This window comes from Odontesthes bonariensis, chromosome 1 (genome assembly GCF_027942865.1).
Source record: "Odontesthes bonariensis isolate fOdoBon6 chromosome 1, fOdoBon6.hap1, whole genome shotgun sequence".
Classification (NCBI taxonomy): Eukaryota; Metazoa; Chordata; class Actinopteri; order Atheriniformes; family Atherinopsidae; genus Odontesthes; species Odontesthes bonariensis.
In genome coordinates, this window is record NC_134506.1 from 23993976 (window position 1) to 24016328 (window position 22353).

Consider the following 22353-nt stretch of genomic DNA (forward strand, 5'->3'; position numbering starts at 1 on the left):
CCTTCTGGGGTGGCAGTAACTCTTGTCACAGACATCAACTCCGCTTTTGAGCGACTCATACCCAACTCAATACAGAAGGAAGGAGCTGGATAAAATGCATTTACATGCATATTTTGGGGTACTCATTCTGGCTGGGGTCTAAAAATCAAATGATGAATCAACAGCCAGTCTGTGGGATGCAGAGACAGGCAGGGCAATATTTTGTGCCACAATGTCTCTGGAGACTTTTCATATTTTCTTCAGAATAATCCGATTTGATAATCGAGAAACAAGGGCTGTCAGATGGGAAAACACAAGCTGGCAGCTATCTGGACACTGTGGGATTAGTGGGTAAAATAACTTCCACTGCTCCATAACCCAGGTCCTAATGTCACAGTGGATGAAAGGCTAGTGGCATTCAGAGTTGGATGCTCATTTAGGCACTATATGCCTTCAAAACCAGCTAAATACGGCATACAAATCTGTGCAGCATGTGATGCAAACACCAGCTATGTATTGAACATGCAGGTTTACACTGGAAACCCAGTTGGAGGAGCCCCAGAGAAGAATCAGGGTACGAAAGTTGTACTTGATATGACACATAGTCTCAGGGGGCACAACAAAGGGATTTTTTTAAAAAAGAGTGAATTATGCTCATTGAACCTTGATCTGTGAGGGGTAAAGAACCCAATTGCTCTAAATATTGATTGAAATGGTTAGTAATGGAGTTAATAATGTGATATAAAAATGTTTTTTGGGAAGTTTTTGGTTTCTGACACCTTTGGATGATTAAACATGACCCGGGTCAAATTGACCCAGCAACATCATTGCTGTTCCTCAATAACGAACACAACAGGAGGGTTAAGTTTTCTTCATAAGTTGCTGTGGCGATACACCCCGGTAAAGAAGTGAACAACCTTTGTGAAACTGAGAACCCAAAGTTGAACCTAAAGTTATCCCGCTAATCCCCGGGTTTCCCACAGGACTCAAGTTCCTACATTTCAAACAGTGTCCCTGACTCACCTGCTCGCTTTGTTGCACCTGTCAGGGAGGGACAAATCTTTATCATCACCTTTATCATCCCTGTCAGTACATGGTGCCCTGTAACATCATCTAACCCCCACCGACAGCACCCATCTTCAATGTGAGCAGAGGTCTTATAAGCATCAGTGAGAACCACTGTGAAATGTGCAGAGCATGTAAAACAGTGTCCCACAAAAAATTATTTGCCGTGACATATTTGCATTTGACTTATCTGGGCTGTTATTTTACTACCTATTTCAGGAAACTTATACCTCAAAATGATGAGAGACTGAAATTCCCCTCTTTGAAGAAATTACTGTACACCCTATACGTGTGTCCAACCAGCTCAGTGTGGGAGGTACGAATGATCAGGAGAGCAAAGTAATAGGAAAACCACATCAGAAAGGGACCTGTCTTTGAAGCGGTCGTATGAAAATTACAAAGATGATTACGCAGCTGAGTCATTTTATGTTCACTACCTGTTCCCAGCGTGTGTCAGACCTTACTGACATCACATCTAATCAAAAGCTCTGGAGCAACAGAGCACCTGTTGTGAGATGAAATGTAAAAGCCCTTTAAAATTAGACCTAGTAAACATGTTTTGCCATGATCTTGTATTTATGGCTGTCATTCATAAATCCACATGTATGCAGCATTTCACTGTGATGCAAGCCCTGGATAAATGCAACATTTGCATTGAGTGTGTTGGCAGCATGCAGTCTTTATTATTCCCTATTTATGACTTCTTATTTGAAACATTGATTAAATAAATTATATCTATATGTAGACCACGTTTGGAGAACTGTTGTAATATAAATTCACCTTCAAAAAAGACAGGTACGTTTTTTAACACAATATAGCTGGTTGAAAAAAGGGCACGGGACGTTTTTCTGGTTGATATTGAAATCCACCTTGAAAAATGGTTGGTAATTTAATGGGATTTCCAATGAATAAATACTACATTGATGACTTTGGCTTTATGTACAATGCAATAACAGGATCCAATATTCTAGCTGTAATCTTTTTACTTGAGAGAACCTCACGTGTGAGGTGGACTAGAGACGTCTGTTGAGTTCACTTTACTCTAAATCTATACCCCCAGCATTTCACTGTGATGCAAGCCCTGGATAAATGCAACATACATACATTTGATCTGGATGCACAATGTTAGGAGCAGCACCTCATGTAACCCAAACCAACAGCTGTGTCATAAATCCAGCTTTTACCAAACTTTACAACGTTATGATTTTGATGACACAAGCTGTGGGCCTGTTTTTTATATTGGAACTTTCGAAACTAAGTATGAAAAATATTTGTAAACAAATGTTGTGTCTGTGCGTGATGAAAATTGTGTAACCTCATTCTTGAGAAATTTCCCTGAAGTCTGACCTCTAAAACCTGCCTGAGAAGCACACTATGAAGCATATAAAACAGAGAGGAGCAAAGCCTTGTGCTCTTCTCCACCTCCATCTGCATCCAGAACTCCTCCACACTCCGTTGGCCAATGCAGTGACACCTGTAGGGAATGACGGGACTTCAAACACAAGTGAACCAGGACCATATGAAGCTTGTAAATGCTTGTAATAGTTTGAAAAATTCTTCATTGGTCATGGTCGTCTTTATCATGTTTTGTTCTGCGCTGACATACAAAAAAAGGGACTAACAGGCATAAAAATACCCATTATGAATTTAGTTTAGTGATGGCACGAAACTCTCAAGGAAATACAAATCTTGTGTCCACTTTTACAAGTACATTACTTTTGCTATGTCTGCGGAAAAGTAAACAGGATTTAGTTATATTGCATTTTATCATTTGACCTGTAACTTGGTCAGCAAGGTCTCAGCTGCATGTCAGAACTTAAGATGTGGAATGAAGATTTCATTGAAAAGTTCGACTAAAGTTTACATTTATCTGTGAATGATGTTGGGGGTTAAAATGTGAACAAACCCACCCAGCTTGTTCTCACCAGAAAACACGTAATAAGTTACCTCTGTGTTTTGTCTGCTTGTCCAAAATATAGAACTGTTGTACAGCATATGGTTATTGAATTTGAGGTGGCAATGTATTTCCTTGGCTGTTTTGTCCGTAAAGCAGCATTCACATGATGGGAATCTCAACCCATGAATGGTAAAATTGTAAGCTGTAATCATGTAGATTTATGTAACTCTGTAACTCCAGAAATTTACTTTTAAAATGCCGATTGAAATTGTATGAAATTGAGCTTCACAAAACTGGACTAACACACCCACATCATGTAGTGGACGTTGGAATCACTCTTCGTGTTGACGCTCATCTAGACTCAAATGAGCCTAGATGCTTTTTGGAAAGTCAATAAAGCAGAAGTTATACACAGTTTATTTCCCAATTGAGTTGCTCATTCACATTTCTGTCTCATTGGAAAAAGAAGTATAGCAGTTTTAGAGCCCCTTTTGTTAAACCGCAACAGTCTATGGTCCAATGTTGTCTCACATTCTGTCATGGAACTGGTTTGGTATGTCATCAAAAAAAGTTCATGACTGATGCTGAAAAGCTGTCTTTCTGCCAGCCTAATGAGCAGCATATGAAGTTGATATAAGAGCTAGAGTAAAATTTGATCACTTGATCCATTTATAGTAAACGTCATTTGAATCCATATTTTACTAGATAGCGTGTGGCTCCTAATGTTTAGTGTTAAAGCTATTAAAGGTGAAATGTGTAGAAATTTTTGTAGTGGAAGGGGTCCCTTGAGATACCTAAGCAACAACCGTTGGGATGAACTCATATTTGTGTTCTGATACTGCTTCAGTGGGCGCTTAAAGCTATGGTAGGTAATCCTAGAGAGCTAGCAAGAGAGCTAGCAAGATTCGAAAGTGTCCCCTCCTCTAAGCTCCACCCCCCCTCCCCATTCCGTCAGTGCTTCATCCAAAGCCGGTAGAACCGCATGCGCACATGGAGCAGGGAGCCGGCAGAGGGGGGCGTAGGCAGAAAGCAGAGGCATCTGATTGTTTTTTTGTAGGCAGCTTTTTCTCAGTCCTGCAGCTGCCACAGAGGTCTGATTATTTTCGTCCCTTTTTCTAAATACATCTTGTATAGATTTCTCTCAGGATAGATGGACCATTTCACCCAGTATTACAAAATGTGTTTCTGAACAGGATTACCAACCATGTCTTTAAATCACTAATACAGAATGGAAATCATTCAACGGTCATCCTGCCAGATGACTGCATGGTCATTGCTGCATGATCTAACCAGTCTTTAGCATCGCCTTGTGCAAGGAGACATGGATGTAGCAAGAGCGAGGAGGCCTACGTTAACACCTAAAAGGCTTGCTTGCTCTGTTCAACGTGACTGTCAAAAAGGTTTGTATTCACAAACAGTATAAAAGAAGATTAAATTCTCCAGGCAGACAAATTCATACTCTCATACTAGAGCGCGCAAGGGAATGTGCAATCATGGCATCGCTCTTTTTTTGTGATTTCATGTTTTGAAGCCTTGAGTTTGGCACTTTGGCTTTTGTGTGCTTTGTTGTTTGAAAACGATGGAGTGACGGATCTGACTGAGAACTGATAAACTGCTGCTTTTCTAAAGGGAAGCAGCTTGCCAATCACAACATGGTCCCGCCCTAATGCAACCCCTGTTGTATCGTCTGTTTCACTCTAAATGAAACTATACTTCACAAACGACACATAATGCGTTATTAAATAAGATGTAAAACTAGCACTTAAGAGCATTAAAAATGTTTAATGGGATTGCAAAAATAATGTCAAAAGTTGTGACATTTTCCCATAGACTTCGATACAAATGTACTTCTTTTTACAAACACTGGTGTCACCCCCTACTGGCTGTTCAATAGAATGCAGGTACAAAACACTTTGACACTTGCTTCATTTTTAAGATAGGAGGCTACGTTTATCTTTTATCTACACAGTGTGGGGTAGACTGGCTCCTGTATTGACTTACTATGTTATCTTGAGGAACAGACAAGTACCATGTACAGGTACTGGTCAGAGCCAGCTGGTTAACATGTTAACATCAGTAGATATATATATATATATATATATTTTAAATTAGTATTTTAAAAGTATTTTTCTATGCTATTTTATTATGTTTCTATTCAATGTCTGCAACACACTGAATAGACATTTTGACTTCATATCGTACATAGCGACTGCTGCTTCACATTCTTTTCATAATCCTCTGCAATATTACCTTTAACAACTCTTATTCATTTACTGCATTATGTATGACTTGGTATGTTGGATATCATTGATATCAGATAAAGTTATTAATATTTTTTTTTGGAAAGTGATACTTTCAACTTAGCTTTCTTCTTACTCCCAGCTTTAGTGATAATCAGCTATGCTCTGCTCTGTACTTTTTAATGTACCCCAGGCTTAAGAAGAGTCAGACCTGGCGTACACAAACTCCTGATTCTAAATTCCCGAGATGTTAGTGTGCATCATTATCTGTACCCGGGCCCCAGTCCTCTGTAACCATGAACAAGATGCAGTGGGAACAGAAAATGGATGGATGGAATCCTTTGTCAGTTACTTCAGTTTTTTTTTTTTTTTTTGTCTAAATTAGTGTTTTATTGCTATTTAAAATAAGAATCTATTGTTTGTTCTAGCAGTATCATTGCAGCCACATCTGCTAAATTTGTCTGCAAAATGTTTGTATAATGTTTTGGAATGTGGGAATGATTGATGATGGTATAAAGATAAAACACATGGGTTTTTCTTCTCCTTATCATGCATACGATATTTCATTTATTTTTTTTCAATTGCATGAAGGCTCTAAACTTCATCGCAAAGTGACATGATCTTTGGGATTTTTTTTCTTTGAAATGATGCAGTTTTTTGGAAAATACTTTTGATGGTAAACAGTTCCAGTAGATTTACTCAGGAACTGTACTTCACTTCGTCTTTTGCCTTTTGTGTTTCTTTGCACGTCCCCTATCCACATATTGGAAAATTATAGTGGAAATTGTTACATTTTCTACTGCACTTAATCTGACAGCTTTAGTGACAAGTTGCTATTTTTTTTTATTAAACTCCTCACAAAGTATAAAGTAACAGATGTTTAAAATACAAAATGTACTCAAATATTAGCCCAGAGGTTTCTGACCTTTTTGGGCTGTCGACACTCTAACTGGAGTTATCAGGTGTCCCTGTGTATAAAAATGTCCAAACAGAAGTTCAAACTGGTTTAATCTGCAGCAGCTAAAACAGTCATCTGCAGCTTACACAATGATGCTTCACTGTTATTATCATGATGTCAGATACAGAAATACATCAATCACAGGGACCAAACCAAGCCCTCTACTACATATTCAAGCTAATACTTATTTTTACATAAGCATGATTTTTTATACGGGACTTTTAATTGCAATAGACTTTTTTATCAGTACTTTTACTCATGTAAAGAGCCTGAATACTTTAGCAGCAGCAGAGAGCAGCGATAACAGCAGACATTCATAACAACAAGATGAACATCCCAGTTTTCTGAACTCGTCCGCACACATAAATAATGTGTGTTGCTTTTGATAAAAGAAAAGTAAAGTACCTGTTGTTTCTATCAGTTACGTTCTACACATCGCTAACTGTAGGTGTTTACCCAAAATACTCTGCACACTAAAGTGTTACATCTCAGCTGGAATGTATTTAGTCAGCAAAGGAAGTCATCTAATAAGAGGGTGTAGCTGCCTGTCTGTCTGTCAGATTTTCTCCGAGAAAACAAAACACTAATAAATAAATGAGGAAAACAGTCTGGGCCTCCCACTCCCACTCATCTCATCTGGTTTATCGTACTTGTATCCAACCATCTTATGGGGCCAGAGCCGTTCTGCAGAGTGTGCACTCCAACGTGCTATACTGCAATCAAAAACACCTGGCCTCGGGGCTTGGAATGGTCACAACATTACAGCATATAAACAAGCCAACGACTCCATATAGAGGCCCCATAATTGTTGGACTTTAGAGGATTTCTGTTTTTTTAGTTTTTTTTTTTTTTACAATGTAGTTTTACTATTGTTGTAGCACTTAGGACCCAGGCCCAAATCTAACCGTCCAATACGGACTTTATGAACATAATTTTGCTAACAAATAGGAACTTCCTTCCCAGAGAGCTGCGCAGCACTAACACACCAGAGATTTGAGACTTTGCCTCGCATGAGAAATAAAATGTATACGTGATTTCCAGTGCACACATATAACTGTTTCACACCTGCAACATGAAAAACGATGTGGCAACAACACTGTTTTGATATTTTCATTGACATTTTATGTATTCTGAGAGCTGAATTTACACCACATTTCTGGAGTTTGTTAGGTGGGAAGTTCTCAACTCGAGTTGGATGATTCACTCAAGTAGTTTTGAAAAATAATATTCTGTTGTTATGGTCCACCCTTGTTTCTGAACGGCTTCAGATTGATGTCACAAACAACCCTTGCCAAGAAATTACACCTTAACTCACTGGTATACTGTGTGATAGCTTCAATTGGCATAACCCAAACTCATAATCCTTCAACAAGGCACTTTAACTGAGTGCAGTACACTCTGATAATCAACACTGTTTTCCACTAGCATTGCAAATGTCAAAGATAGCACGAGTACTCTCTGCAAATATATCCAATTGTATGAGGAAGATACTTTATGGAAGCCTGACATGAGATCAGTGCAATAAATGATCAACGGCTCAAGTTTCACATGAAAGTTTCAACAGGGCAGGGAGTGAAAAAAAAAAAAAAAAACTCATGCGAATGATGTTTTTTAAAAAATCCTTAAAGGGATAAAGTTGGACAAAAGTTCATTGTTGTTGTAACATTAATGGGGATACAAGAATAAGAATTTTCCTCCTCATTATGAGCGAGCTGCCAGGCAGGGTCTCTGGTTTCTCCCCCCTGCCGTGCCCTGGCACCCCCGCAGCATCCCCACAGAGACGGCTTCCTTGCCGTGATGAGCTTTTGACAGGCCCCAAAACAGCCTGCTTAATATTGTGCCAGGCCAGACATGGAGCGGCTGGGATGCTGGCAGCTTCTTGGCCCACACCACACATCACGGGCTTCAGCCCATTTTACCCCTCCTTCTCCTACTCCCTCTCTCTCCACTCTTTCTTTTTAGAGCCTCAGGATTGTTATGCAAAGCTAACCAAGCAGAGATTGTGGGAGTGTTGTCAAGCACAGATATATCCAGCTCATATTTGTACAATCTCCCATTATGGTGAGAGACATGGATTCAGAAAGTGAGCAATCTTCTTCAAGACAGAGCAAGAAGGTGCAAAGCTGTAGCCTCACCTGGTACCACACCTTTGAAACAGAAACTTTCTCACTGGAATCAAACTGTAACTTTATGCCTTTGTCACAAATGATTGCTGACAGTTGTTGATCCCTCTGACTCTTAAGGGATGGTGACTCCCTAATAAGCACCTTATAGTGAGAGGGCAATTGATAAAATGCACAAGGAAAAACTCGACATACCAGAAGCATGTTTTGTAAAGCAACTGCTTTTAAGCTATATTGGAAAGAAGAAAAAAAGAACATTAAAAGCTGCAGAGACAAAGACTAAAGATACACACCGCCATCCAGTGTCGACCTGTGAGAACTACATGCAGGAAGTGAAAATAAACACAAAGTCCATCTGCCACAAGATGTGACTACACAAGGATAAGTCATTACAGCTAAACCATGCCTTTTCCATTTGTGGTGGGTTTTATGGCTTTTGAACTGTAAACATTGTTCCAAGGAAGAAGAAACACATAATGCTTTTGTTGTGACATCCTTATCTTACAGAAACTGTGGAGGCTGCTCAACTGCTCTTACATTAAACCTAACGGTTACTAAACTAAAACTGTGCTGGAAAAATAAGGACCAAACTGTGTACCATAATCAAAACAGCAGTGTGCATAATAAAATAACAGTGCATGTGTATTTTATTACACTGCTTTGATTATTGGAAGCAGATGTGGTTTTTCTGAAACAGAAAGGAAATCAAGTTAGAGTGACAATTTCTTATTGATCACATCGATTCAATCCAAGTCATTACAAGTGGACGGGGATGAAGACGAGTCTTTTGAAAAAGATCTATGACATGGGTTGCAGTAATCAAGGAAAGAGAATTGCATCTGTACCTTAAATAACATTTAAATGTTTTCAATAAGGCAGGGCTGCTGAGATCTTCACGCTCAGGGTTTTGCCATGTGTTCAAAGAGAAACACACACTGGAAACGGCTGCCAGTGGACACACAGAAAGAAAAAAAAACTGTTGTCTGAAGCATATTTTAGTTTATGATCATGATTTTGTCATGAGAAATGAGATGAATCACCAATGCCATTTTAGTCTTTATAGAAATATGGCACATGTTACAACCAGAGGGGAATTTGGGATTTAAGAGGTAGGGTACAAAAGAGTACTTTAGTCTTTCAGACCTTCCAACACAAAGCAGAACAAGACACAACCCTGATATTTGCCCTACACCTCAAAGCAATATGAATGTAAAAAAATATCTTCATTAGATGTCGAAAGACTAAAGTATTTTTTAATATAAAGTCATCAAAGACACAATCACATTCACTTTTTTTCTAAACAGTGTTACCATCACATTAGACCACTGTAAATAGTTATCACGATTGAATTGAATTGCTTAGTGTCAGAAGGGGGTGAAGACACTTAATTAAAAAAAAAAATTAGTAGTGTGAGACGTGAAAACCTCCAAGAAGATGCCAAAGACAAAGTTCTCAATGTACTGATTGATTAATGATTGTTGTTCTTGAACATGACTCTCCTTCTTACTCTGTGCATGAACACACAGTTTCACACATGAATCCAGTCTCCAGTCAGACTGCAAACTGTTAAGAAAAAAGTCTATTTTTGTATTAATGGAATTACATGTTTGTCTAGATGTCATCTATTCAACATACTACTTTTTAAACTTCACTTCCACAAACTTGCATTGCATATTAGTAAACTCAGTTATCTAGTGAAGTTGGTGATGAGCTCCATCAGCGTGAGAACATGGTGCAGACACAGAAGAAGACTCCAACTGAAATGCATTATGGGGAAAGAAAAAAGTTGCATGATTTGTGTCCTCCTGCCAAAATAGTTTGCTTTCCATTTTGTGCTCATTTCACGAATTACTGTGAGACAAGGCTGACATATGTGAATGGAAAATGGATGGAGGTTAAATTTCTTTTTTTCGTTTTTCCTTCTGGGCACTTTGTAATTATTCCATCATGTTACCAGCTGTTGAGCATGTGTCAGTAATTTTGCCTTTTCTGTCAAGTTTCTTTGAAAAGTAGCCTACTTTTCAAAAAGTTTCTCCTCAAAAAAGTTTCTCTTTCTTCAAAAAGAACAGCAGAGCATAAAGCAAAAGATGTGAAGCGAGAGGTAAGGTGGACTTTTACAACACAATGCGGAAATCATGCAAAAATAAACTGTTTAATTGATTTTTCGACTCTTACCTGTGAAGTTCCAAGCTTACATCCCATGGTTTGGATGTTTTGGAGTTTTGTTTTTGGACACTTCTGTTTGAATTAGTTTGAATGATTCTGTAGTAGAAATATTGAAGGTGGAACTGAGCGCTTGAGTTGTTTGCTTATCTATTTATTTGTTTAATTCAATGAAACAATAATGTAGAGGAGTCTGACACAGCCTTCTGAAAAATTGATCCTGATTAATGCTTTGTGGTGAATGGGGATTATTCCCTCAACTTATACTTCACTACGAGGTGGAAACAATTAGAGGGAATAGTGTCTAAATATATATAGAACAAGAAGCATTAATCTACTTTCCTTCTTTAAGCACAGGTACGGTTTAGCCCATTTATGTAGAAAAGCTTCTACATTCACATATTTTGTGAAAAGGAGCCAGAAGGACAGAAACAGTTCAAATCCTTGTGGTTGGGACACGTATTAAGTTGTGGGGATATGAGACTACATTAGAAATGCGTATCAAAGACCAACTCACAGATCTGCTGTATGAATAAATTGGAAAAACAACAACACAACACTTCAGGCTACAAAGGACTCTACAAATTTGAATCTGTTTAAGGGTAATTCCCTGGGTGTCTGTGTGCCACATTTAACAGCATTCACAGGAAATTCTGTCCTCTGACCACATTCACATACAATAAGCTGGTCCTGTCTGCTTGATGTTAAAAAAAAAAAAATGAAAAAGAAAACAATCCGAAGAATGTCAAAATCCAATAAATCATCCGATGACTGTGTTTTACAACCAGCACTCACTTCCAGAGACCTCAATCTTTTTTTTTTTTTCCTTCAACAGATTAACCCACCAGTAGGGGAATATTTTCCCGTCCACATTCCCAGTGAGACAGCTGCAGGACCCTCATGAGTGTTGCAGCCACTTATCATGCTTTCTCAGCCAACAGCCATGACATGAAGTATGAGCCGGCTTCCTGTCACACACACACACACACACACACACACCACACACGTTTCATGGTGAGATAACTGGAGACCTCAGCACCTCAGTCCTGTCACGAAAGTATTTACTTTCCTCGTCGCCCTGTCAAGGGAACACACACACATGTAACACAGCTAACTCACACGTTTGCTTCTCATTCACAGCTCATCTCAGTTGCATATGAAACATTTGTCCATGTTTCCCACAAAGTGCGAATGAGCAGCATTGTCTTCCCTCCCCACTGAAAACATCCATAAAGTGAAAAACTGATGGTGTCCCTGAAGGAGTTTTTAAACTTCATTTAAAGGATAAAATGTCTTTTCCAAGTTTCTGTGGAATATTCATTGATTTTAAGTTAAGAGGTTTGCCATCCGTGGAACCGTTTCCCTGGCTTGGCTTGAAAAAAAAACAAAAAAAAACTCACGTGATTATGTTTTGTTGCAGTAAAAGGAGGGCGAGTTGGCTCAAATTAGGATGGGAAGACAGGCTGTAACAATATCTGCATAAAGCTGCTGTGTGCTGCATTATTTCATCTCCTCATGTGCCCTGAAAAAATATGACAAAAACATCAGAGAATGGAAAAAGCATGACCTCAGACTTTGTAACCTGGCAGACATAATCAAATCATTCTGCTGAGGGCCCAACTCGTGTTTAACGCCAGTCTATACATCATACTGTATATCTAATTTAAGGCTGAGCTGACTGGTCTTTGAAGACGCAGTTTTGAAATCACATTCCAGTTTCCCCTCCCAAACAGCAAATTATTTCTACTCCCGCAGGACGTGTGATTTCGGACCCGGAGTTGGAGCAAATCACTTGCAGACTACTTCATGAGGAGCTTATTAATCTGAGTCAAGAGGTCTGGGATTCAAGCTGAAGTATAAACAACCTCCTCATCAATGGACAACTTAGCAGAAAAAAAAAAGCTTTGACTTCAGAGTGTGCTTGGTTTCACCTCAACATCATCCACACTCATTTGGAGTCCAGTTTGAAGCCAGATACCACAGAGAAAAGCTGCAGCTAAAATATGCCCCATAATTGGGAACAGTCTCTAAATTCATATAAGCAAGGTAGGCTGTAATTAATCCCAGCACAAAGAGGATCCTCTATGGAGCATGGTCATGTATTTGTTATTGGACGTCATCACGGGGCCACTCTGAAGCCCATCAGATACAATGTCTAAATACACAGCAATGAGATGTTTTTTTTCCCACTAAAACATCTTCTACCAATGCCTCAGAAACAATTACTAAAGGTTATCAAGGGGCATCTACCACCAGGCTGTGACCTACATGAACCCACCCTCATTTCCCCAAAGAAGGTGCCTCAGTCCCTGTTTTCCTCCTCATCAAAACCCCTGGATCAGGCTGTTCAAATTAAGATGGCTTGCAGTCCTCTCTGGGATTTAGAAGACAGATGATGGGAAAAGCAGTTTGGAAAGATGCTGAATGTAGCTGGCACTTCTTATCTACCACGTATTAGCAGAGTTGAGGAATGGTGTTTGCCATATTGCATTAGCCTGCTGCCGTCCCATCATCGCCTGCCATTCCCAGCAACAACATGATCTAAATTCAGTCCAGATGTCTGAGCCATCAAGCCTTAATAACTCACTACCCTGCATTAATCTTATCAAGTATGTGATGGATCCCTGTCTGATAACATCTCACAGGATTTAGGAGCTTCACTTCCTGCAGCTGACCACAGCCTCATTAGATTCATCGATTCAAAGCACCACCCAGATTTAACTTGACCCTGAAACCTCACAACAATGCAATACACATTTAATTAATTTCACAGTTTTTTTTTTAGCAAACTGGACGTTAGTTTCTGTGAGTGTGCAGTTTGAAAACACAAAACACATCTTAGAAATATCCAGATTATAGACAGCAGGTGATATGTGATTTTCTCATCCAGATCTGGAAAATAACACCTGGATAAGGAAGATACCCAACACAGATAACATTCTTTTAAATCGGATTTTGTGTCAGCTGGGCATATGCTGATGCATGTACATTAATTCTCTAACAGCAAGATGTGTTAAGCCCAGAAATTGTGGCTCAGTGTTTCTCACATCATGACATTGTTTGCTTTGTCTTACTGACGATATACAATATGCAATAATGTTGCACTCGATGCATAGATGGTGCAAAAATGCACAATTTAATATCAAAGCTCAGTAACAGCAAATAGCAGCTGCAGATCAACTCTTTTTCTTTTGGTTGAATTTAAATGCCAGCCCAGAGTTCACTTCAGTCCTTTAACTCCCCTCTCCAAGTTCATTTTTCCATCATACTTCTCCACAGCTCCCCTAGAAGAAAATCATCCCACTGGCTTCAGCTGACAACACGCTGTTCGCAAGATTGTGATACACCGACTGTGGATCTGTGTTTTTGCAGAGCACCATACGTAGAGTATGAGGAACATTTAATCCAAAATGTATCTGTCACACACAAACCGGGAGTTATTCTGCAGTTCATAAAAAGTGTTGTTAAAATAAAGTAACACTGCATTGCCAAATTTAAAGGATTTAGGGCACAAACTGTGCAGCTTCACTCACCCTGCAGGTGGGATGGAGCTGTGTTGCTGCTAACAGTTTGAGGATCAAACAGGCTAACAAAGTTTGGTCACGTGCTTCAGAATACCTTTCGCTGCTTGAATATTTGCAAAATCGACTCGCACACATTGTTCCACAAATGTGTATACTGATATTATGATTCATTCACTAAGTGTTGTACTTAATTGACTCTTGTAGATTAAATGCAACTTAGATTTTCTTCATGCTCTCATGAATAAGCGTGCTGGGTAAAGACAAATGACAAGTTCTTGTATATTTTTAATCAAAACTGAAAAAACCTGGTGAGGCGATTCAGTGTCCACAATTCAGAAATAACTGACCCTCAACATCCGTAAACAAATGCAAACATTTGGGAAATCAGAGGTGTATATTTAGTTTCTGCTTCACACTTTCATAACATTTAGATCCGACACAGATATGTGAAGGATCAGGTCTGCTTTTTGGATGAAGCTGTGAACAGTCGCATTGTGCCAGAACGGTCAGCAAACCTCTTTGTGAGCTTTAAGTGCAGATCATTACTTAACACACTAAAGTTGGAGCCTCAATAAAATGTACCCTCAGGCTCAGAAAGCCATGATGTCATCAATTTCAGTGCACAGACAAAAATTTCCCCCATGAGACATGCTTCAGATTTAGCATTTAAGACTCCTGATCAACAAAAGGTGTTTCTATACCAGCAGGACTTTGGGGGAAAAAAGCGGAACCCAGTACGATATGAATGCTAATTACGTCAGCTAGTTTCTCAACCTGACAGTTGATTTCCTGAGCTAAGTGTGGGTTACCAACTATTCCTTCACACCACGCAAAGACCTTTTTTCTCCGTTTAAGAGTTCTTGCTCTTGGAGTGAAAGTCCTGTTTTATAGGCCAGGATCATGAGGTCCAAAGCCTTTTTCCTTCAGGGCCAAGGTTACACTGGTTTCCCAAGCCGGCCCTCCTGGATCAGTCCTCTTCTGAGGAGAGCTGGTCTCCTTCATCACAAACCTCCCTGAAGGCAGCCATGGGGCCACCGTCAGGAGTATAGCTCCCCATAGAAATCTTCAGTCCTTCAGACAGTTTCTGGGCTGCCAGCTTGGCCTGCAACTCCTGAAATTAAACACAGGGCGGAGAGAAAGCTGACATTAAAAGGCTGGTAAAGAGAAAACAAGTGGCATAGACACTGCCATTAAAATCTCTACAAAAGTATGTCTGATAATAAGCTTTTCTTTAAGCTGCCAACAGCACACTGTTTCACATTTGGCTCTGAAGTCTGGATTTAAAATGAGTCCGTGTCTGAACGCTGCCCTCTAGAGTGGAGTGAAGGAACTGACGTTGTTTTCTCACAATATTCAGAAAAAACTGGAAACAAAGTCCATATTTGTTTAAAAAATGTGCATCTGTGTGCAAACACTCCACCAGAAAAAGAGTTTCATATTTATGACTTTATCATTCAATCATTGATTTATAATAGTTTTTTTTTCCTGTAAGTAGTTTAAGGGACTTAAAGGGATAGTACTCCTCTTTTGACATGAAGCTGTATGGCATCCCATACTATCAATATTATTTATGAATATTTTCTTACCCCTCACTGCGTCCTGTGAGCCGAGTTCCAGCCTCGTTTTGGCGTTGACGAAGGTAGTCCGGCTAGTTGGCTGGGGCCACAAAAATAAAAGTGTTTTGCTTCTCAAAACAATATGCGTTCAAAAGAGTAATACATTTGCATCACAAAATCGTTCATCCAGAAAAAGTCAGACCTCACAATCGCTTGGCGCTATTTTCTCTAGACCTTCATATCACTGCGTACAGCCACCTAGCGATAGCCGCACCTGTTACGGTGTTTACTGCTCGGAAGCAGGGGACTGCTCGGTCTGCTCTTCGGTCTGCACGGTCTACACAGCCCGTAGTGATATGAAGGTAGAGAGAAAATAGCGCCAAGGGATTGTGAGGTCTGACTTTTTCTGGATGAACGATTTTGTGATGCAAATGTATTACTCTTTTGAACGCATATTGTTTTGAGAAGCAAAAGACTTTATTTTTGTGGCCCCAGCCAACTAGCCGGACTACCTTCATCAACGCCAAAACGAGGCTGGAACTCGGCTCACAGGACGCAGTGGGAGGTAAGAAAATGTTCATAAATAATATTGCTAATATGGGATGTCATACAGCTTCATGTCAAAAGAGTCGAACTATCCCTTTAATGTGTAATTTCATTATATCATCTTGTGTTCTTTGATATAAGTCTTGAATTTCAATTTTCAACAACTAAAACAAATACATCTGTTGTGATAGAATTTCAAAAGAAACTGGGAGCTGTTGTTTTTACCAAAAAAAATAAAAAAGTTTAAAAAAAAAAAATTGGGCAATTGGGGCTTTTATGTGAACGCTGCTTGACAGAAAGGAGAGCAAAAAGAGTTGGGGCTGATTTCCTGCTACAATCAATAAAGATTTATCCAGCAGCAGCCAAGCCTAAGGGATAGGGTTAGGATGCCTCAGCTTATGTTGCAACATCATCAGGTAGCCTGCAGGGTAGATCACATTGCTAAAGGATGACTTGGTAGCACGAATCATAAATTCATGATTATTGTGTTTCCCACACAATGCTGATACTCGCGCAGGCTGCTCGGGTATGTTAATCGTTGCCCATTCAAATTCAAATTCAAATCACTTTATTTATCCCCAAGGGGCAATTTAAAAGGGGGCATAACAGTAACTTAAAAAGAGACACAATCAACAACAGAAACACCGCACAGCCACATTCAACACGTGAATGATAAATTATAAGTGCTTTGATTATAAAGTGCATTTAGATTTGTTCCCCCTGCCGTGTACATTTGCAACCCCCTCAAAATTTTATTATTTCAAAATAGTAATGTCTCTCTGTGATAGACGCACACACTAAAGGCTGAGTTATACCTCTTTTAACTGCCCTTGCGCTTGCGTCTTGCGCGTATGTTAATGGCTCGAGACGTTTATGCTTCATTTTGCTTTGTCGGCGGTTGCGTGTGCTGCGTGGCGATTCATCGCCAGGACAGTAGGTGGAGCAGCGGGTTTTTTCAATGACAAGCCTACTACGATGAAAGGAAATTCACCGCCAGGACCTCTTCGGCAAGTCTCTCTTCGAGTGGATTCATGCTTCTTCTTCTTCTTCTTCTTCGCTTTCTACCTTGGCGTTTGAAAACATAGACATAATATGTCTATAACATGTCTATGTTTGAAAACAGCGGTCTTTTATTAGGGGATGAAACCGGAAGGTGAACACGCCGCCGGATGTGATGTAGATAGTGGCTTGCGCTCGCGTCTTGCGTGAAGTTTAGAAAATTGAGGTGACACACACAAGCACGCAAGGGCTTGCATTGCGTCTTGCGTCACAGACCATAAATCAGGCTTTATGCAACATCGACTCCTCCCCTCAAATCAAAACACGATCATTTGTAGACAAGGACTCGTTCAGTTACACTGGTGACGCTTTTTCACAAAAAAAAAACAAACAAAAAAAAAAAAACTGTATTTTTATGTCTCACTTGTACCTGAAGCACAACACAAATAAGTACAGTCTCCTTCATCTTTTAACACAAGGCTGTTTTTGTCTTAAAGGGACACTATGTAATTTCTTCCCCCATCTAGTGGTGCAATTTTATTTTGCAAAGTCGAATGAATTTGCTCTCTAGCGCCTCGCGTTTTCAAATGTGCGTTGCAACTTCTTGAATTACGGCAGGCGGTATGTGTCAAGATTCAAGAAGCTATAGCTTCAGACTCAAGGTCCATACAAACAAAAATACATCAAGACACACAGTACAAAGGATTACATAACACACATACAATAGCCGCTTTCGGACAGACCGTTCTAAGAAAGTAGTTATCAGAACTACCCTCCTCGAATTTCGTTCTGATAACTATCCTTCCCCAGCGGAACTGTTTCAGTCTGCATTCGCACATGAGTCGGGACCTGATAGGGACTGATGCGCCGCGCGCAGCCGTCTGCTTCAGTGACGTGTTAGCCGTTTAGCGTTACATTCAAACACAAAACAAAACGGTAAAAGTAAGGAGAGTAGAAAAAACACCACCAAGAAGCTAATATGGAGAGCGGGGAGGCCACTGTGTTTATGGTCTGCATGATGGTGATATTAATCATGGACAATCACATCAGGCGTCTAATATCGAGGCTGGAAAAGCTCACAGAGAGAGTCAGGAGATACTTTTTTATTTCATGAAGGAAGAAAGGAGAGCAGAGCGCTGCAGACAAATGAGACCAGTGTAAGTTTAACTTATTAAACACGCGCCTGTTCTGTCTGTGTTGTATGAGTAAACATTTCAGCCGTGATAGCATGACATGGGGCGTAGCTACCAACCACCACACACCTCCGTTAGATTCGTTCTATAAGAACTATGAAAAGACCCGACCTCGGAGAAGGAGCTAAATGGTTATAGGAACTAAGGGAGATAGCCCCGAGTTCCTGTATGTCCGAACACGGGAGAAAACGGCCCCGCGGATTAAAAGGTTATTAGAACTGCCAAAGGTTCCTACAGTCCGAAAGCGGCTATTAACACTATAAATACAGATGACAGATAACATGTCAGATAACATAAGTTGACATAGTCTTTGGTGTGCACACAATGCAATTAGTCATATTCCGGGGGTTACTGGAAGTGACGTCGACGCAGCGTTAGCGTTAGCAGCAGTGTGTAGTTGCTATCTGGAAAGTGTTCTTTTAAATAAACTCCCGGTAAACTTACAAACTTTCTAATGCCTCGTTTTGTGAGTTAAGAGCCTATGTGTACTACGGCAGAAGTTTGGTCACAATCAATGCATTATTAGTGGGATAATTTACGAGATAAAATCTATTTACCATTAGCGCCAGTAATAAGCCATTCGGCGGACGTGACGTCAAAATGAAGTCATTTCCGCTTGCAGGCCTGGCGTTGGGGAAAACGCGATTCGAAGTGCTTTATGTCCCTCTCGGCACTTCGTCGTTTTTCATAGACCGAAAGGACATGGCAGCCTCCATAGAGCTTGCCCGTTCTATGTAGATACAGACAAGTTATTCTTCACTCAGGAGGATAAGTGAGATTTTTGACAGAGATAATTTTACACCAATGAGGACTAATTTATGAATGAATATGTTGATTTGAGCTAATAAATAACTTAATATATTACATAGTGTCCCTTTAAAGCTTAGGGTTTTCTAAATTTACAAATATTTTCTATATTATACGCGTCAATATTCATTGTTACATAATGTCGTCGTCAGCTGTATTTTTACCTCGACATGGTTTGATTTTGTATTCAAACGTGATCTCACTTGGTTATTTCTCCAGAGTTTTTGCCAGCTACTGAGAGGGTAATCATGCAAATATTTGAGCTCTCTTATGCAGACCCTCCAGAACAAGTCATGTGTGAAAACAGTTTAAGTCACAGAGAAACGTGTGTGGGGCGCTAACCTGCTGCTTCTTGGTTTGTTCCCTCAGGAGTATGGCTGACTCCTCCAGAGAAAGAAGTTTTGCTGGGTCGTAATGAAGAGGAGGCATTCTGGCAGCAGTGATGTCATCCAGGTGTTTTTTGTCCTGTTCCCTCCGGGCCTGAGCAGAGAGAGGCGATGCGCTTCCGGACGACTGACTGAGTGAGTCAGATGGAGAGACATCGTTCCTATGTGGCAGTCTGGAAACATGAGCAAGACAATGCTTTTTTTTTTTTTTTACAACAAAAAAATTAAACTAGGAAAGAAACTAAGATTAAAAGCACTGACAAACTGTTATTTAATGCCTGAAGATTTGCTTAAAAAGGTGATCATGAAACAAAGCCAACTCACTGATTTGGTTTGAATCTTTGCTTCCTGGGAGCCGAGGACATCTCTGCTTTTTCCAGAACACTTATATAGTTGGGTTTTGGTGGTTTGTCTCTTGGCCTGTTGTTTAACTGGTGTTTGGATTCACTAGTCTTAGTTTGAGACAGCGTGACCCTGTCTAAGGCGTCGACAAGCTCACTCTCATCTGAGTTCAGAAAGGCCCCAGCTACGGTCGTCTCCATGGTCTCAACAGAAGTTGCACTGGAGACGACCTGGACCTGTTGGTTGCCCAAAAGGGTGTTTTCCTGCAAATTTGCTGAGGCAGGTGATGTTTCCCTCTCCTGTTCAGCACCACCTACAGCATCCTCACTGTTTCCTACTTGGTGAGAGGGCGCTGGTGCAGTAGAGACGGCACACTGCTGGGAAGTGAAAGGCTGCTGGTACTTGGACAGAAACTCAGCCTTGGCAGCAGACACCAAACTCTGCCTCCTTTCCTCTTCACTGTGCTGTTCAACGGCAAGACGCACCTTCTCTGCAAAGTCTCGAATTTTTTGCCCTTTGTCAGGAAGAGTCTGTAATAACCTCCTGCAAACAAACCAAACCAATCATTGCATGCTGTATTCATAATAGTATATATTCACCATACTTAGAAATGCAATGCCTTTAATTGACCTAATAAACCAAAGTTACATTTCTCCTCTTGAGCTCTACTGTAATCACACTACAGACATGGCAACGGTGAATTCCACAGCATCTCATTGACATTTAATACTTTAATTATCCATTGGCTCTATATGACAAGGTCTGTTTTTGGCATATTACTACACTGTTTATTCAGTTTTCCCTTTCTGATCCGTTGTAACAACGGTATAAAACGAAACAATATTAAGAGCAGTCTGCTCTTTCCAGTGGCAAAAAAATATGACATCTACACGTTTGCGAGCGCTATAAGTCACTTCTGAGACTTGTTTAGATGCATTTACAGCTATGATAAATGTAAAGAACCAAACCCTACGACTCTCTTGAACCCTACAGACTAAGAAAATGAACAATCAGCTTGTTCGTTTAAGAGAAGCTACTTTTCAGCTACATTTACTGAGTGTCTATGTATCATTAAAGTTTAGTCTTCGAGACATTTGTCCAATCATCTGATGGGCCGTATTTGTTTTTATTGGTGGTGTCACACAGATTCATGTGTGAAGTTGGTCTGTTTGTAACATATAAACTGAGACTAAAACTTACTTGTTAGAGAGTATCTTTTCCTGTCGGAGCAGCAGCTCTTGGAGCTCTTCTTTGCTTTGGTTCCTCAGGTTTCCAACCTCTCCCTGACGCTCTGTCCTCGACGAGGACATCACAGTTAGCTACCGGCAGCTAGCTACATCTATTATCAAACAGCGCGAGCTTAAGGTTAAAATTCAAAGTAGAAACTTATAGGCCTAAAAAAGAGCTGTTTGTGGCAGTTTCTTTTCTTCCTACACATGACACTACATTTAAATGTAGATACTTCCTCTTCTTCGTGGGCGGAAGTCAATACATTGAAATGGCGCTCTATCGCCCCCCACTGTGAGCACACTGTAATTACCATGTCTTTGTAAAACCAGAGAACCTGATTTGCTGCCCTCTGCCGGCCTGTTGTAGTAACCAGAGCTATAGAGTAAATACCCCACCACTCTGGTAGTAACCAGTGACAAAAGGGAAACCTCAGCATAAAACTCCACAAATGTAAGCAGGCTCAGCTCTAAACAATGGGCTGCCCTGATCAAGATCTTCCACTCGTGTCCAACTCAGTGGATCTCAGTTAGCCCATTTGCCCTGGGCCAATAACTATGTAAAAACAAACTTTTTGCACTTTGCAAAGAAATTTGATACAGTTTGGCTGTAACTTTGCAAACTTACCTTTTTGTTTTATGAGTACTACACCAATGCCCTTTCATATTGTGTTAACTCACTGCATCTACAGTCACTAAATTATCGGCTTTATTTTTGTATAAAACTGTGTCTACAACCAATACTTTTTTTCAACCTATTTCATGTGTTGATTAGGAATAAACTAAGAGCTCATTTTAATCTGAGTTCCTCTGTGCCTCAAGCGTTTTGCCCAACACCAGATATTTGTTAATGCACCGCTTCAGCTGATTTCAGCTCGTCTTTCTTTTAAATCATCATATCACACTTTAAGAGCACAACTGATTTGCATGGCTGCTGCAGCGCTCTGGCCAATCAGACCCTTTTGTTGACATGAAAGGTTTGTTTGGCGTCAGTTAAAAGATGTTCCCTGGAGCCCCACATGGATCAGAGATGCTGGTGTGATCTATTCTGTAACCTTGTGTTAAGGCTGATTTATGGTCGCCTACGGAGAGCCCTCTCCGTCTGTAGTCTAACTGTGCATGTATCAAAACACACTCAGTGTTTTAGTCGTTGATTAAACCAGTTGTATTAACTAACCAGAATGTTGGGATATCATTTAAAATCATGTTTTGTTTATTTGAAACTCTCTCGGGGACCCTTTCCTGGCTCTTTGCTTTGGTCGTGGGGGCACAAAACAGGCACTTAGTTCGATTGTAGTATAAGTTAGGTTGGCCTACATGTTGGGATTTTTCCTTCTTCCCAGTGTAAT

General features: G+C 40.1%; 1 protein-coding gene across 1 annotated transcript; it reads right to left on the minus strand.

The window, feature by feature from the left end:
* Positions 1-14221: 14221 nt before the first annotated feature.
* Positions 14222-21253, minus strand: polr2m (RNA polymerase II subunit M). Its single transcript, XM_075461221.1, has 4 exons — positions 20979-21253; positions 19761-20321; positions 19393-19609; positions 14222-15060 (listed from the first exon to the last, which is right to left on the minus strand). Exons 1-4 carry the CDS (start codon positions 21086-21088, stop codon positions 14917-14919), a joined length of 1032 nt encoding a protein of 343 aa, XP_075317336.1. The 5' UTR covers positions 21089-21253; the 3' UTR covers positions 14222-14916.
* Positions 21254-22353: the final 1100 nt, after the last annotated feature.

What these genes read in the sequence shown, in the direction of transcription:
- polr2m (XM_075461221.1), bottom strand. Translation starts at nt 21,088, where the DNA reads ATGTCCTCGTCGAGGACAGAGCGTCAGGGAGAGGTTGGAAACCTGAGG. An exon ending in GAAAAGATACTCTCTAACAA is followed by an intron (nt 20,322 to 20,978) that starts GTAAGTTTTAGT and finishes GTTTGTTTGCAG; the next exon opens with GAGGTTATTACAGACTCTTC. An exon ending in CAAAGATTCAAACCAAATCA is followed by an intron (nt 19,610 to 19,760) that starts GTGAGTTGGCTT and finishes TCATGTTTCCAG; the next exon opens with ACTGCCACATAGGAACGATG.